Source organism: Anabas testudineus, chromosome 19 (assembly GCF_900324465.2).
Source record: "Anabas testudineus chromosome 19, fAnaTes1.2, whole genome shotgun sequence".
Lineage (NCBI taxonomy): Eukaryota > Metazoa > Chordata > Actinopteri > Anabantiformes > Anabantidae > Anabas > Anabas testudineus.
The window spans coordinates 15,793,699-15,810,400 of NC_046628.1; the positions used below are offsets into that span (position 1 = coordinate 15,793,699).

The 16,702-nt window shown below is 40.3% G+C and overlaps 3 protein-coding genes across 4 annotated transcripts in view; 1 reads left to right on the forward strand and 2 right to left on the reverse strand.

The window, feature by feature from the left end:
* Positions 1-46: 46 nt before the first annotated feature.
* Positions 47-4,531, reverse strand: cbx1b (chromobox homolog 1b (HP1 beta homolog Drosophila)). Of its 2 annotated transcripts, none has more exons than XM_026351332.1 (6): positions 4,357-4,531; positions 3,184-3,265; positions 2,735-2,891; positions 2,482-2,635; positions 835-929; positions 47-728 (listed from the first exon to the last, which is right to left on the reverse strand). In XM_026351332.1, the coding sequence occupies exons 2-6, from the start codon at positions 3,236-3,238 to the stop codon at positions 587-589; spliced, it is 603 nt and encodes a 200-aa protein (XP_026207117.1). In that variant the 5' UTR covers positions 3,239-3,265; positions 4,357-4,531; the 3' UTR covers positions 47-586. The 2 variants fall into 2 exon arrangements, with proteins under 2 accessions (XP_026207117.1, XP_026207115.1); XM_026351330.1 differs by having other exon boundaries at positions 4,346-4,531.
* A 1,074-nt stretch (positions 4,532-5,605) lies between these two features.
* Positions 5,606-12,511, forward strand: snx11 (sorting nexin 11). Its single transcript, XM_026351326.1, has 7 exons — positions 5,606-5,773; positions 7,634-7,673; positions 7,995-8,081; positions 10,042-10,142; positions 10,403-10,498; positions 10,579-10,803; positions 11,205-12,511. Exons 2-7 carry the CDS (start codon positions 7,650-7,652, stop codon positions 12,451-12,453), a joined length of 1,782 nt encoding a protein of 593 aa, XP_026207111.1. The 5' UTR covers positions 5,606-5,773; positions 7,634-7,649; the 3' UTR covers positions 12,454-12,511.
* A 698-nt stretch (positions 12,512-13,209) lies between these two features.
* Positions 13,210-16,702, reverse strand: part of skap1 (src kinase associated phosphoprotein 1) — a 29,842-nt gene continuing 26,349 nt past the window's right edge. Inside the window, exons 12-13 of the mRNA XM_026351329.1 lie at positions 15,062-15,164; positions 13,210-14,717 (exon numbers count right to left, since the gene is read on the reverse strand). Of these exons, the coding sequence (XP_026207114.1) occupies positions 15,072-15,164 (93 nt within the window). The 3' untranslated portion in view covers positions 13,210-14,717; positions 15,062-15,071. The remainder of the gene's footprint in view (positions 14,718-15,061; positions 15,165-16,702) is intronic.

The following is a 16,702-nucleotide window of genomic DNA, read 5'->3' on the forward strand; positions in this document are numbered from 1 at the left end:
TGTAATAATCCTGTTTTATTAAGTGACTACAGCAGGAAACGGCACAGTAACAAAAAGTGGTTTATTTTCCAAAACCGACAAGCAGAACATTTTTATGAAAAACGCTACAAAGTTTACGACCAAACGAATCACTGAAAAGAGCTAATAATACAAAAACAAGGCAAAACAAGGAGACTGCTATGATGACAGATCAGCGCTAAAAGCACCAACAAATGGAGTAAATGGCACTAATGAAATAAAAACATCACCTCACTGATACGTCAAAGCAAGATGACCGAGCACTGGACCTAACGTTAATGTGAAACGATGCTGGATTAGCGAGCGACTCTTAAAACTGGAATGGATACTGGAAATTAACACTGCGTTTTACCATTCATTTAGGCTGGGAGCATATATACATTTAGATTATATCCAGATAAAAGTAGAGTCAAATGATACTACACCAAAAGACGAATGAGTCCAGTGGCATCTTGCTTGTCTCTGCCCCCTCTCTGAACCCTGCCCCCTCCGAATCCCTTGTTGAAAGTACAATGAAGTTCAAAACTACAGTTTTTTACCCCTTTCCCTCTGACCCTCCCACCCTGTGTTAGTTCTTGTCGTCCTTTTTCTCGTCTTCGGTGGGATACGAGTGCCAAGTGAGTCTCTCCTCATAGAAAGAGATGACCACCTGCGGACACTTCACGTTGGCCTCCTTCGCCGGCACCAGGTCAGCTTCATCAGAGTTTTTCCTGTGCAAACAAACAAATTCCTTAATGACACATTTAATTCCCAAACAACGGGGGCAGCTATTCAGCCACTGATGTTCCAGTTCAGCAGTTAGGAGGGCAGACAAACCATTTCATGAGGAACATGAGTTCTCCTGTGGAATCTGTGGCACCGATAATCCTTTCTGGATCCAGACCTCGTGCAAAGCCCCTTAGCTTCTCTGTCTGAGGATCAAATGACAAAATGCAACTTTGGTTTATTTGCATACATATTAAGAAACAGAAGTATGTCTGGGTTCCTATATCTCAACCCTGTCCCCTGAAACTGAAGCTTATGTAAAGCTAAACTACACTCACAAATCCAGCATATCCAGTCTTGCAGTACAACTTCCAGTGTTTGCAGCTGCCTCTGAATGTCGACCGGCCACACTGACAGGATGCAGAATCATAGCGAGACAATGAATCAGTCACACTGGACTGAACTGATCCTGAAGTTCGCAGATGACACCACCCTCATCGGCCTCATCTCTGATGGAGACGAGTCGGTGAGACGGACCGGCTGGTGTCGTGGTGCAGCATGAACAAACTGGAGCTTAATGCGTGACCCTCCGGTGACCTCTGTCAAGTCGTTCCACTTCCTGGGAACCACTATCAGCCAGGAGCTCAAGTGGGAGCAGAACATCAGCTCACTCACCAAGAAGGCTCAGCAGAGGCTGCACTTTTTTGGCAGCTGCAGAAGTTCCACCTCCCTGTGAGGTTGCTGGTGAACGTCTACACTTCCATCATAGAAGCGATTCTCACTTCCTCCATCACAGTCTGGTTTGCTGCAGCCACGGCCAGTGACAAGGTCGAGCTGCTGTCATCCACTCCGCTGAAAAGGTGATCGGCTGCATCCCATCACCCCAGAACTTGGACAACTCCAGGACCTGGAGACGTGCAGTCAGGATCACAGCCGACCCTTTTCACCCCAGACAAGTGCTCTTCAAGTCCCGACTTGCTAATATTTGTTTGTAATCCTTTGAGCTCTGCAGGTTTGTATTGTATTCTATGGGTAAATATTGTTGTCCTCCATATGTGGATTGCAATTAATTCAAGGTTACTCAATTTACCAGGTCTGGTAAAGAGGGGACACCAAGTAGACTCCCTTAAGTCTGCAGAAAGTCAACATTAGGCCTCTTGAGACCTGGGAACACGTCTGCAAACGAGTGGAGTCTGAACATCTGGATTCAGCCTGTACAGTGGGTGTGTGACCACACACAGAGGATCCTACATGTGTACAACACAGGAGGCCTGTAGCAAGTTGATTGATACCAAACTAAAGAACTGTTGAAGTCAACTCCTGAATTTCCTACTAGCTGGGAAACCGCGTTGAACCACAAGCAACAGTGATCTGGCCTGAGGTGGGCACTGAAACAAGATGTTTACCTGATGAGGTTTGATGTTCACCACCTTCAACTCTCCATCCCACTGGTTTTACTGTGGCTGCTCAGTGTTTTACCTGTTCTTTTGTGGTAAAATGTTAAACTACTCAACCCACAGAAAATTCCATCTATTGCTTTGCAGTTTTTGTTTTGTGTATCTGCCTTGGTACAAAGTCGTCACCTTCAATTCTCTGATGTTTCACAGGCTAAATGATTAATCGAGAATGAAAATAATCATTAGTCGCAGCTCTACAATTTGTTTTTGATGCTGCTCTCTGCACACTTCAACTCTTCACTGTGTAAAAACAAAGATAAACAGCTATTTATGGATTTTAACACAAAAAACTGGGACTCACATCATCTTTTTTCTTCTTTGATTTACTTTCGTCTCCTTCTGCGTCTCCGGCTGCCTTCCTCTTCCCATCGTGTGCTGATTTCTGGGACTGCAGAAATTCTGCAATCAAATCTGGACAGTCCAAGTTGTCTTCTGGCTCCCACGTGTTGTCTTCACTGCACATACAAGTGCACAAAAATTAGTACTTATGCATTTAATTAAAGCATTTATTGGCTCTGTAAATGTGTTTATAACGACTCTTCAGTCACACTCACTCAGAGAAGCCTTTCCACTTGAGGAGGTACTCTACTCGTCCTTTCACCACTCGCCGATTCAGAACCTTTTCCACCACATATTCTTCCTCCTCTTCCTCTTCCTCAGCCACATCATCCGCCTTCTTCTCCTTCTTCTCGGCTGAAGTCATTTTGCTCTCTGATGGGTGACAAACAGCAGGAATGAGCAGAAAGACACGGTTCCATATCACACAGCAGATGAGCTTTGAAAGTGAAAACTCTTACTGCCTGCAGGTGTTAAGATTCAGTGGCAGAGTTTAAGATGTTCACATCAGTTTGGGACATGTGCTGAGTGCAGGTTCAAATGCATGACAAACATTTAAAAAGCCACTTGGATCACATACTGTACTCATTCCTTGACTCTTGACACACCTTACAACACAGGGACAAGTGATACATTTATGATATGTAAAAGTAATAATATATAAAACCTTCTGTAACAGTAGGACCATCGTTAGAGGGTTCTGTAGTCAGGCTCATACTCATCAGGTAGACCTGGGGACCAGCAGGTTCCTGGTCAACGTCAAGATTGTTGCGTGATGGAAGCAAGCAGGAATAAAGGTGGTAGAAAGGAGAAAACAGCATTGGAGATTTGGATTTCATATAAAGGTGCACGGGGGACAGTCTGAGGTAATGCAGATTACTGATCATTATTCTACAAAACATCCTTCAGAACCTTACAGAGCTGAACAGGAAACAGTTTTTCCTTCTATAAAAAGTTTAAATACACATAATTATTTAATTTTCATTTTGTACATGATGCATAAAGAAAATGAGGGAAACCTCTGACCTGAGGATGCTGCAGATAATGTATGGTAATGTTTTGCTTTTAAATTATGCTTAAATTATTCATTGATTATCAACATACTGTCAGTCAGCCTAAGAATAGTGCTTAGTCTGCATTGCCTGAAGTTACCCATGCACCTTATGACATGGTGTAAAACTGTCTTATGGGGACTCAGAGCTCTCAGTTGATGTGCATAAAATAAGCCCCTAACCACATGCACTGTAATTAAACAGTAGCTATCGAAGTATTTCTCCTTTTACTGCTGATAATGATCAAGCAGAGGCGAACCGGGGAGCTACTGATGGCCGTGCCTGTCACCGCCAGCATCAACAACAGGAGGTTTGCAACACCTGGCGGCGGCTTCGCAGCATGTAACGACAGTGAGGATCCGCAAAGGTGCTGGTAAAACAAGCCGGGCTTCCAGCCTACTTTAAATAGGGGGGGTGAAACTAAACTGCATCCTGGGTTTAGGTTGATTTTTGCTGCTAACATTAGCTAGAAAATAGAAAAAATAAAAGCAGCGCACGACAAAGCCTCGAAGGGACCCACAGTTTGCAGCTAGCTGTGTCTCCTCCATATTGCTTTCTCGTTAGCAACTTAACATAACGTTACTGAGGGATGTCTGTCGACTAGAATGACGATTAGTGCCCCCACTTGATGTGAAACGTGTCTTCTTACTAAATGCAAACGAGGTGCTCACCCCCCCATTGAAAATAACGCAGATTAGCCGCTAGCTAACGTTGCACTGGTGCACAATCAAATGAAACACGTTTGGAGGGAGGAGGGAAGACAAAAATTCAACTCACCGATGACTTACAATTTAACTGCTTTTAAAAGTTTCACCGAACCGAAATAAAACAACGCGGCGGGGTGTGTCTGGCAGTGATAGCGACGCTGTTTGTGTTGATTTGTTGTCAAAATCAGAAGCTTGACCACAGCGAAATGTGTCGTTTCCGCCCCTTCGTCTGGTTCGAGACAAGAAAAAACGTCCACGGCTCCGTCGGAGCGCGGCGCTCGCGCAGTTTCACCGATTACAAAGCGCATGGATGTTGCTCATCACTATGACAACAGCGTGTGGTGTTGAGCAGCGGTGATTTGTAGATCTACGGTGGCAGAGTGTGAGCAAACGGCGGACTGGATCAACGGAGCGGACCTCTGTGAGCTACAGAAGGTGAACACTGTGTAAATACTTTAAAGTACTTTAATTAACACAAGAGGAACTCACAGATACTTCTATTATACATTACTTTAGAACTCGATACAGCCTTTGTTATTACAATTGATAACAACTGAGATAAAAGAAGAAAATTAATATGTTGGGATTTGTTTCATCTTTGATTTAATAACAACATGGACTGAAACTGGCATGGATTACCACTTTATGTTATATAGGTATATTTCTCTGATCACTCTAATGTATTTGTTAGTTTTAATTTCTACTATTCAGACATACTCTAATTTATACTTCTGTGTTTATTTATATCTACCTAAATTCATTTCTAACTATATCTTTGCAAGCTCACACTCTCAAAATCAATATGCACATAGCACCTCACTACAATGATGAATAATCCCTGTTCTGTTTATGTCTAACTTATTGTCTTGATTAAATTTGTTATTGCTGTTAGATCTTAAAGTTTGTGTTGTTCTTTATATTAAGCTGAGACCACACTGGACTCCTTTCATTTGCTGCTTGTTGAACACATTTGATTTAGATTATGACATATAAAACGAAGAAGAAGTAATAAATATTGTCCTCCCTTTCTAGGTCAGCAAATTTGTTGCATTGTAGTTTAACACCTTTATGCAAACGATCAAATCTGGTGTTCATATCACACCCAGGTGGATTTGATGTATCATTAGAGGCTTTTTTAAGTAAATTTACAACGTGCAATAAAATAAATTACTGGCACCAGAGCTAGATCAGATAGTTAAATAGTTAAAAAACTTTTTTATTATTATTATTATTTTAGAAATAGATTAATGTTATTGCTCTGTGAGGCCACGCCCCCTTCCATCGGAAGCACGCAGGATCACGTAAAGCGTTACGTCATGGTGACGTAGCAGCGCTGGATGTGACTTGCGAAATGGAGACAGAGAGGAGCTGTTCCGAAAAACAATCCGCTGTGTTTGAGCTTTATCTAGTGAAATAAATAGAAAACACAGACCCACAGAAGAATATCCACAGCAGCCGACTGAAGACAACCTCGGCAGCTGACACACACCTTATGAAAGTAAGTCGTTGTCGAAGTGTGTTAGCCTTTAGCTAACATCGGTGTTTCCTTTAGCCACTTTAGAAATGAAGTGGTTCAGGCCGGACAGCCTGAGGGGAGTCAAGGCTTTAAAACTTACTTTAAACTTTACTACAACACCTGTTAGTTGGACATTTAAGTGGTGCTTTAGTGCGTTTTGTTTTACTTTCATTTACTTCGCACTGTATCATGAGACTAGATCCACAAGCTCTTACACTCTAGCAGCTTCTCGCAGGTATTTTCAAATTAAAAGCCTTTTACATAGATATATGAGGATCCAGCTGGAATAACCAGCAGCAGCAGTTTCTGTTTTCATGTGGGAACACGAGCACGGGCGGAAAATGAGACAGGAGGCCTGTGGGCACTGAAATGGAAAGGGCCCCCACGCCTGTGATACTCCACACCCCTGCACTGAAAGAAAGGAACAGCGAGCAGGCTGCATGTTGTGGTTTTTACAGTTATTTGTGGTCGTGTCAAGAGTCTCAGTTTCTCAGTTTCTTGTTGTTATATGTCCATGAAGAGATGTGTGTTTGCAGCTGAGACCTGGATAATCCTGCAGAGACTTTGAGCCTGGTGTCCTGGCTGCTGCAGATGGTTGTTGTTCTCACATGAGTGTGACCTGTCTGACCCTCCACCCTCTCTCTGCTTTTGTCCTCTGTCTTTCTCCAGCCGAGCTCCACCACCGTCTGTTTCTTCTTATTGCACGAGAGAACAATGTCAAACTTATTGCATTATCTCTCCTTTCTTCTGCAGTCGAGGAAATCAAATTTCATGTATCCGTGGCCATTTTGCAGTCGTCGTAGTCACGTAGTGTCTCCTTGCAGCTGCTTTGTGGTCATTTTTCACATCTTTGAAGTTGTTGAAATTATCTTTTTTTTCTGTGACACCTTTTTTGGTCACTTGTGCTTCTTTGCAGTTGCGTTACATCACTATGTGCTTGTGTTCTGTCATTTTCGTGGTTGTTTAATTCACTCACGACTGCACATTTTTAAAAGTTGGAGTAGGAAGGCCCTCAGTGCTCATTGGCTTTTTTGGTTATTGTTTTGCTGAAGTTGTTAATGAGCAGAAATGGAAAAATGGTACGAAGTTGGTTTCTGTCTTTGGTTATTGATTGACGTTGTCTGCTTTCCTCTTGAAACCCCCATGGTTTCACTGGCATTAACACTCTAATGATTAGTCATAAATTATTACCAGAAAACAAACTGACAGATATTCTGACATGTAAATTATTTTTCAAGGGAAAATGCCAATTATTTGATTTCTCTGTTTTATAACATTATAGAAATAATATTTTTATTTTGGCGAGACAAGATTTCAAATGTTATTGAATTTCTTCTTACAATTTGAAGTAAATAACTAATCCATTATTAGAATTACCAGAGAAGAGATGATGTGTAAATGGGAAAAAATTTATTTCAGTCCTTATTGGTAAACCTCTCCTGATTACTGGTACTGGTACCAATATGTAGCACAATAATCTTTTGTGACTTTACCGTCAGAGAGGAAGCAGAGAGGTGTTTCATTAATGTTACACTGACATTTGACTGTGAAGAACTTCTTGGTTACTATTGGGGAATTTCACAGAGCTGTAAAAAGACTCAACAGATGTCTGTATGTCTACGAGAAATTACAGCTTGATACTGTTTGAAAAAGCCCTAAAGAGTCTTTGCATCATCCGAGTGGCAAAGAGGGATGCCTGAGGGTGGTGATTAAAGCTGACAAACAGCTCTCTGTTGACTCACACATGACAACTCATGATAACACAATTGAGGATGTACACATTCAGAGCTTTTTGTCCAGTTTATTGATTTGTCTCCTTATGGATTTCTCCTATCTTTACAGTGCAGCACTCAGTAGGATGATCAGGAATCACGAAGAAGATGTAAGTTAGTCTCCACTCTCTTTCTTTTTTCTATATTAAATCACAGCAGTAAATGTAAAATGTCCTGTTGGTAGGTGTTAAAGATATGTGTGTAGGGTTACTCCTGTGTTTAAAGCTAACGTCCACTTCACAAAAGCCAAAGAACAGTCTGTTCATTCGTGTGTTTAAAAGCATTTGCAGAACTTAATCTCTGTGTAGATAAGCCATGTGTCGTGCTTACACAGTGATCCACATCTCAGTTAGTTTAGCTGGTTTGATACGGTAAAAAAAAAGCAAACAGAAACAGTCTTTCCTTTAATGTATTTTGTTTCTATCCTTTAGGAGTTTGTTGCAGTGCGGGTCCAAGATCCCCGCATCCAGAACGAAGGCTCATGGAATTCATACGTGGATTATAAAATATTCCTACATGTAAGTACTAACACATTAGAAATTAACTGATTGACAGAAAAAAGGAGAAGTGTCCAACTGTTCTCTAGTTTCAGCTTCTCTAATGTGAATACTTGTCGCTTTCTCTGTTGTCTGTTAGTACAAATGTAATATTTTGAAGCTTTTATATGCACAGTTCTTTTGAATGACACATACAGACTACCGCCACCTGCTGGTGTGGAGCGTTATTTCCAGTCACACAGGTGGAAAACCTATGTGCTCGTTGGCTGTTTGCTGTGATCCGCCAGACGTACGCCACACAACAGCCACCCTTTACTTGTACAATCTGTAGTTCTGTGTACTTCTTGTTTTTGGTGGTTGTGAGATTTTCAAAGGCAAATCTGGGAATTCCCCACATCAGAGAGTGCCTGCAAGAATCTGTGACACCTGTTGGTAATGAGACACAGGCTGACTGTCTGTGCTGTTGTTTTCTAGTGAATTTGGGCGTGTGAAGAAGATTAGTCTTCAGAGTCACTTGGTCAAATGTAAGAAGTGATAATAGTAACATTAAAACATGGCAGTAATTATAAAAGTATTAGTATTAGTAATTAAAACCAAGTCAGTAACGAGCAAAAGCATCGAGCGTGTGATAAGTGATTATAGTTAAAAACAGCAGCACAGAATAATGACTGTGCTACATATAATAATAATAATAAAGCAGTAGCTGTCCTTTACTAGCAGAAAGGTAAAAGCAGCAGTGAGTGTTTGGACTGGAGTTTGTGTTGTTGTCTAGGCATCGGTTTGAGTTGAGGAATGCTGCGTCAGCAGAGAGACGCCAAGCATAGATGCATGTTTGTGGCTGCTGACTCAATGATCTCATGAACTCACGCGATCTTACATCACTTAGTTTGTGCTCAGTGTGTTGCTGCTTCTTCCAGGTTGTATCAGTATCAGTTTCTTGTGTCTGTCACTGTATAAAACCCATAAACCCGCTCAGCACTGAACTGAACTGAACACTTTAAAGTCAGAAAAACATTAATTTCTTTAAAGTTAAAAACGTGCATCCACCTTTTCTCTTATCACTGAAAAATTCAGTAAATATCTAAATATAAATTTTTTAACTGCGTAAAGCTAATTTGAGTGTAACATTTTCAGCCTGCTGTGGGCAGTGTTTTTAGTTATTAACTGTTTCTGCATGAAAAAAGTGGTGATATTGTACTTGCTGATTTTTATACTTTATACAGTATAAAGTAAATCTAATTTCTTTCACTGATGTGTTTAATGCTTCTTTAAACATCATATATTTAGCTTGTTAGTATCAGACTAGCTGGAGGTTTGTTTTCTGTTGATCAAATGTTGCAGCTTTAATTATGACAAATTATGAAATCACTGGAACGAATCTGACATGTGATAAAGTTGCAGTTGCTGGGACTGAGTCACTGTAGCCACAACACTAGTTACCAGAAATAGACTGAATTAGTTATAATTAACTTCAGAGAAGATCAAAACCAACAATATGTCTCTATTATAGTTTCCAGCTTCCTGCCTTGTAGATATCAAACAGTAAATATATAAAAAACTAAACATGAAAGTAGAATTTCATTTTTAAGTTTGAGTGTTTTAGTAAAACTGTTGTAGTTACTCGTCAGCGAGGAAATGTGCATTTATTGAGGACTGTTGTCAGCAGCGCATTAAAGAACATTTGGTCTGTGGTGAGGATTTGTGGCTGCAGGTTGGTGTTTACTTGGAGATGAGTCAAAATAAAAAACAGTGTGTTCATAGAAATTAAGGGACATGTGACAGTGTGATTCACAGCAGTGTTTTAATAATTTTTGGAGAACAATGGCACATGATGTATATCAGGCTTAGATACACAGGACTCCACACCCGTCCATGATGTCTTCAAATGTCTGATTTTGGTTTAACCAATAATCCAAAAAACACCAATTTAACTGTGGGATCAGTATCACTGGGAGTAAAACCTTTTCTCTTTCATTTTCAGACCAACAGTAAAGCTTTCACTGCCAAGACGTCCTGTGTGCGTCGGCGCTACAGCGAGTTTGTCTGGCTGAAGAAGCAGCTGCAGAAAAATGCTGGTTTGGTGTAAGTTGTAAAGTTTTTTTTTTTTTCTTTGAATAAAAACTCAGTCACCACATCAACTTAAAACCTAAAGAGATCATACCACATGTGGCTGTTAGCAACAAAATCATCTGTCTTCAACGCTGACTTAGTTAAAATACAAAATGTTTCTCATGTTTGTGAACAGTATGGAGAACTTTCACTGTGTTAGTTATTTAACAGAAAAACACTACTGGGGCAGATTTGGCTACACATCCTCATTTTGTATGTTTCCCTCGTTGCAGGCCGGTCCCAGACCTGCCTGGAAAATCCTTCTTCTCCTTCAGCAATGACGACTTTCTAGAGAAGAGAAGGAAAGGACTTCAGGTATTCCTGGATAAGTAAGTTCGTCTTTTTCCTCTTCTAAAAATCAACCTCCTGTTGAATATAATAAATAATTTTTATACCTTTGTGTCGACAGAGTGGTGCACACCACAGTGTGTCTGTCCGACAGTCAGCTCCACCTCTTCCTGCAGACACAGCTGCCAGTAGGTCACATCCAGGACTGCGTTCAGGGCCACACTCCCTACTCTGTGACGGACGCCATCCTGACCTACGCCTCATCAAATCAGGGTTTTGTGCAAGCTCATGATGACGATTCCATCAAGGAGCCAAGTCTGACTGTTTCTTATGAGTCCATGGAAAGGTACGAGGAGTCACTGATACAGAACTGATGGTGTGAAAAGAATATTTTACCTTTGCAGCATCACTGTGTAAATGTTGGAGTGTGTAAGGTTATTAGTGCAGTATCTGTCATACTGCTGGTTCAGAAGGAGATCTAAAGTGTACTACACAGTCTGGACTCCTAAAAAAGTACTTAAGTACAAGTGCCACTTTAAATTTCTTTCTCAATTAAGGAGCAGACTTTAGTGTTTTCAGATTTTTGGACCTTCAGGCAGAGACAGTGTTTGTGCTAAGCTAAGCTAACCAGCTGCTGCCTGTAGCATCACATTTATGGCACAGATGTGTTGTCGAACAGCTTTATAAGACAGGTTCAAGTGCCTGCGCACATGTTAAAGTTAGTGTTTCCTCTTTCCCACTCAACAGCCCAGCTCCTCATCAACCTTGTCTACAAACTGAGACCGTCAGCCCTGAGCTTTTCCCATGTGGTGACCCCGACCCTTCAGAAGGTCGACTTGAGCTCCCTGATGACAACAGAGTACGAGAGAAATCCTCCATAAAGATCTCGGAGAAGAAAAACATTCTGGAGGCTGTTGTTGAGTGCGTCTGTGAACCGGCAGCAACCTTCTTTCTGGGCAACGACCCGGATGATGAGGAAAGTCTCAGCCCTGCAGAAGAGTCTCCGCAGACAAGCTGTCAGCTTCAGACTCCAGTGGAGGTGCACTCGCCTGTGGTGGCCTGTGGTGTGGACAGTGTGTTTGAGGAGGAGAGCACAGAAGGAGAGGACAAGGAAGGTATTGTGACTTTAGATACAGAAGAAAAGACTGTTCCTGCTGCTCAGGCTGTTCTTCAACCAGAAATGGAGACTGAACAGTTGAAAGGCTCAGAGGCAGCAAATATAGAAACGTGCGAGTGTTTGAATCCAGTCGTTTTAGACGTGAAGAACAATTATTGTAAAGAACAGGATACAGAAAATTCCAGCTCTCAGGAGGAAGTTCAGGAGGATGTCTTCTCTGAGTCGCAGGTTTCTGAAAAGCCAGTCATCACAGAGGTTAATTGCCTTGAACATGTTGATGGCTCTGAGGGTCCCACTGCAGATGTCAGCTGCCTGAAAGGGCCTGACGGGCAAAGAGAGGCTGAAAGAAGCGATGAATCAGCAGGCAGAGAGGAGACGCCGCTTCACGATGTGAACGGCATCCCAGAGGTGCAACAAATGGACCAAAAGCAAGTTGGACAGGATGTGGATTTAGGTGGAACTGAAGACGAGAGCGATGTGGACAGCCAGTCGCTGACGTCCTCAAATGAAAGCATCGTCAAGGTCAGCGATGAAGAAAGCATCTGTGACGAGACCGAGGCTGCAGACAGCTACGTGAAGACGGTCACACACTGGTCAGAAGTAGAGGCCTCCAGCCAGAACATTTTGGACCTGCACATCAACGGATACCCTGTGGAAAAGGACATCTCCACACTGGAGGACGAAGACCTGCAGTACATGACATCTCTAGAGCATAACTCAACTGTTGCTGGTGGAGACTTGACTGAAAGTGGCGACTTCAGCATCTTAGAGAGCAGCCGTGTGCCCACGGTAGCTGTTACTGAACCAGCAGAGCAGGAAACATCATCGTTGTTGTCTTCAGACGCCTCAGAGGAGACTCGTGAGGTGGAGGTGCATTAGTTGTAGGCCCTAACAAGACTGCTACACCCTCACAGAGCCAGAGGAATGAACAGAAGGAAAACTCTACTTTAACCTCACCCACAGTGTAGTTCGACCTTATCTTTTATTTACAGTGTTTGTCTAGTTTTAAAATTCATTACTTACACTCAGGTACACTAAACTATGGCACTTTTCTCACCTGAAACGGGATGATTTCTTTTTATTTTTTGGGAACAGCAGAGGGCGCTCACGTGCATCTTCCATTGGATTGATCTAAAGAGCTAAATTAAAAATACCTGATAAAGGCCAGGAAAACATACAGCGAGTTCACCTCCCTGCTTCAAACATGTGCAGTGTTAAAGGAAAAGTTCACAGTTTCTATACCTGGATAAAAACCGGTGCTCATATGAACACTGGAGCAGGTTTCTGCTTGGTGCAATTAATTCTCCTGTTCACACTGGACATTAAGAGACAAGCCACAAACTCCACGCTACTCACTGTGTGCAAAGAATACACCTTCAGTCGTCAGTTCATTAGGTGCACCATGCTGAAACTGAAGCAGTCTAATAAACAGTAATATGTCAATGTGACGTGTTGATTTACCCGTACGATCATTTTCGGATGATTTGACTATTGTGAGAGCAGTTTCTGTTTTTTAGCACCACAAACATGTTTCACAATGATCAAACATTTCTAAAATGGCTCAAACAAAACCTGAACCTGTGCTAAAGCCTCGTATTAGCTTGAAATAAGCCAATATGATTTTTCACAGAACGACGACAGCATGCAAAACCTAAACGTATGAAAAATAAATTTCCTTTAACAAGGATCAGAGGGGTGACAGCAGCAGTATGAGACCAACATATTGGATTTTTTAAGTATTTACATGCTCTCAAATTAAAACAGTATTTTAGTCACTGTGACCAGACAGATGCCTGTGACCTGAGATAAATGTGCATCACATCTTCAGAGCGACACCATGTTCTACAAACACTAAACTCTGAGTCAAATGCTTCTTATCACGTCATTTCTTCCATGTGAGCAGCTGCAGTATTTACATGACATGTTACAACACAGTTGGTTACACTGAGCAGAGAAACTCACTGTTGAATAGCTGTGAGCTTTGATTCCTCCTAGTTTGAATGAAACTTGGCTGTAGTTTGGCTTGTTTAACATTTTTACACTACTACTGCTTCCTGAACTGTTAAGTTGCATTTAAAAAGGGACCCAGAGTTTGTTTTTTTTGCTATTTTACACAGAAATGAGCCTTTAAATATTTTTATTTTTCTGGCTAACTTAGCAGCGTTGTTTTTAACCTCGTCAGAAAGTGTCACTACACTGTCAGCAGCCGTGACCTCTTCTGTAGCCGCTGGGTTTTGTTTTCTGAACACACTGTATACGAGTACTTGACATATTTTTTAACTTGAGTTACTTTGAAAAGTTAGTTTTATAAAATGTTTACTTCAGAAGCATTTTACAACATGGATTTACAAAACATACCCTGATGACGCGTCTATGTAAATATGCAAACTACAATCTAATTTTATTTCTAATAAATGTGGTTGTTTATTTCTGCAGATTCTTCCTGATTTATTTCTCCAACTCTGACACCTAGTGGCTGAAAATGAGAAAAGAGAAGAGTAAAAAAAAGACACTGAAGCTAATGTTATTGAGCGAATTTATGCATTATACTCCAGAAAAGGTGGTTTTAAAAATTCTATATATTATATATAACATGCCCATTTTTCAGTGTATGCCAGTGATTAAATGACATCTTCATTTACTGGGAATAATTTAAAATAACCAACAATTTAACTATTTATGTGTATTATTATTATTATTACTACTATAACCACATGATCTGTTTTCTTATTAGCTCGTCAGTTGTTTTACAATGTTAGGAAAAACTTAAAACACTGATTATAGTTAATCTAAAATTCAATCAAATGAAATCATCAAATTTCATTTGTAAACATATAAAACAAAATAACTTTAAAAATCTCATATTTAAGAAGCTGTAACCAGAGAATATTCTATTCTTTTCTTGAAAAACATTTAAAATATTGTTGCTTAATTATGTGTCAACTAATGAATAATCGATGTGTTGTTTCAGCTTAAGTTCGTATGTCAATATAACCTGTTGGGGTCTTTATAGTGTGCAGAAATCTGTACCACTGCAGCAAATATACACAATAATCTACTGTTTCTTGATAATAATTTGCAAATTGCAAAAGATTATGTGGCGCGGCTGCCTGTGAACGTCATGGCAGGATGTGTCAGCAGCTCTGTAGAAGAGAAGAACAAACACACTATCAGAGGAACGTGCATTAATAATTTAGTGCTCTTTTTAAGCTGTGCCTATCTCACCGTATTACCGAATCATTTTCTTAAATAGGACAACTGACGCTGTAATCACGCTTTTGTTGCACATATTTATTCTCACCCATTGCCCGCTGCACTGCTCAGATTGCTTTATGCAGTACTTCTTCCAGCCAGCAGATGCCATAAATGGCAGGTCAACGACTGAATATACCTCAGTGGCAATCTGGATGAGTACCAGGGGGACCGTTTCTGTGTATTAGGCCACAGTAATGGTCCATAATGCTGATGATAAGAGAGTGCCTCGTACCTGTTGGAGCTCAGAGGATGTAGGCAGGGTGCAGGAAGTCCTTGGGGACGATGCCCACAGTGCCGTTCAGCTCGCCGACCCACCAGCCGTGAATGTTGTACTCCTGAATCCAAAATCAAGAGATAATAAACGGTAAGTCTTCAATGGGGAACAAGTCAAGCTCATGTTTTTATTTGGGTGTGAGGTTTAATATTATTTTATATTATTAAAAAAAACAACAACCATTCAGATGAACTGCAGTGAATGGGTTGTATGTGTGATCCAGTAAAGTGGCTACGACAATAAGGGTGAAAGTGCTCCAGTACTGTATAAACTGAATAAATACAGGAACGTCGAGCTCCAACCTCCACAACAGCCACCTTATAATATATATATATATAATATAAAATATAAACTGGTATGAATGATGCTGGGGTTTAATTTAAAAATGGGAAACACTGAACACTGAGTCAAAATAAAACGTGATAAGAGCCCGTCTGCTGCAGATCGACTGATTTAATTTCTGCAGAATAAACAGAGAAAATGTCAAGTTAAAATATATTTGACTGTGTTTAGAATAAAATAAAGTGTGTTAATCTTAAGACATGTGACATTAAAATTAAAGCTGGTGACAAAAAACCTCAAAAAGAGAAACTGAATCTCTTTCTGCTTCTCTCAGCGTTCGGTTTTTAAACAGCTGCTAAAAAAAATAAACAACTTCAGCAAATGTCTTGTTAATGTTTAAATGTCTGATGAACATTTGCACATTTTACACATTGAACAAAATACTGAAAAGGTTTTACCTGGTGAAAACAAATACTATAAAAGTCCTGGTTTTAAATGGCTAAATAAAAAAATTAGAAAATAATTCAAAACAAAACTATAACTACATTATATATATATATATATATATATATATATATATATATATATATATATATATATAAAAAACTAATTTTAAATACAGTCTTGATATGAGTATTAATTATTGTTGAACAGAATCAGCACAAATCCTTTTTTAAATTAACATTTGTGTTGTACGTTTTTGGAAATATTCAAATTAACTGAAATTAATTTTAGGGGTTCAACCAAAACAGAAATTAAAATAAAAGATAAAATTTTTTCCAGTTAATCTGTAACACTGGGAAATAATAATAATAATAATAATAATAGTAAGATATTTTCCAGATGAGACATTTTCAGCTGCTTTTCTAATTTATAAACTCAAACTGTGCACATTTGATCCTTTGGTTCATTCTTCTGTTCGAGTATTTTTCGAAACGTGATTCACATCATCCACCACACTATTATCTGATCACAGCAGTTGGGCTCTAACTAGATCTGTTCTAGATCAATATTTGGCCAGAGACCAGAGGGGCGTTTAAAAACCAGCAGAGGAGCAGAGGAGGCACCAGCCGCTCGTCAATTTGCACGGTCCTGATGGAGCAGAGAGCCTAGATGTTCATCTTTCTTCTCCAGAGGAGAACTGAACTGAAGACAAGACAAACGCTCAAATATACATATTATGTACGAGTAAATACACCTAAGAAGACAAAAGTTTATGTTGTCACTGTGAAAACACACACACACACACACACACACACACACAGTGACATGATGAAAGGCGTTTTGTTTCACCGATGATCCCGACCTGACACCTCT

Coding starts and splice junctions, on each gene's coding strand:
- cbx1b (XM_026351332.1), bottom strand. CDS start 3,238: ATGAGTATGAGCCTGACTACAGAACCCTCTAACGATGGTCCTACTGTT. Junction 2,892..3,183: donor TGGTCCTACTGTTACAGAAG/GTTTTATATATT, acceptor GTCACCCATCAG/AGAGCAAAATGACTTCAGCC. Junction 729..834: donor CTCATGTTCCTCATGAAATG/GTTTGTCTGCCC, acceptor TTGTTTGCACAG/GAAAAACTCTGATGAAGCTG.
- snx11 (XM_026351326.1), top strand. CDS start 7,650: ATGATCAGGAATCACGAAGAAGAT. Junction 8,082..10,041: donor ATTATAAAATATTCCTACAT/GTAAGTACTAAC, acceptor TTTCATTTTCAG/ACCAACAGTAAAGCTTTCAC. Junction 10,499..10,578: donor CTTCAGGTATTCCTGGATAA/GTAAGTTCGTCT, acceptor TTGTGTCGACAG/AGTGGTGCACACCACAGTGT.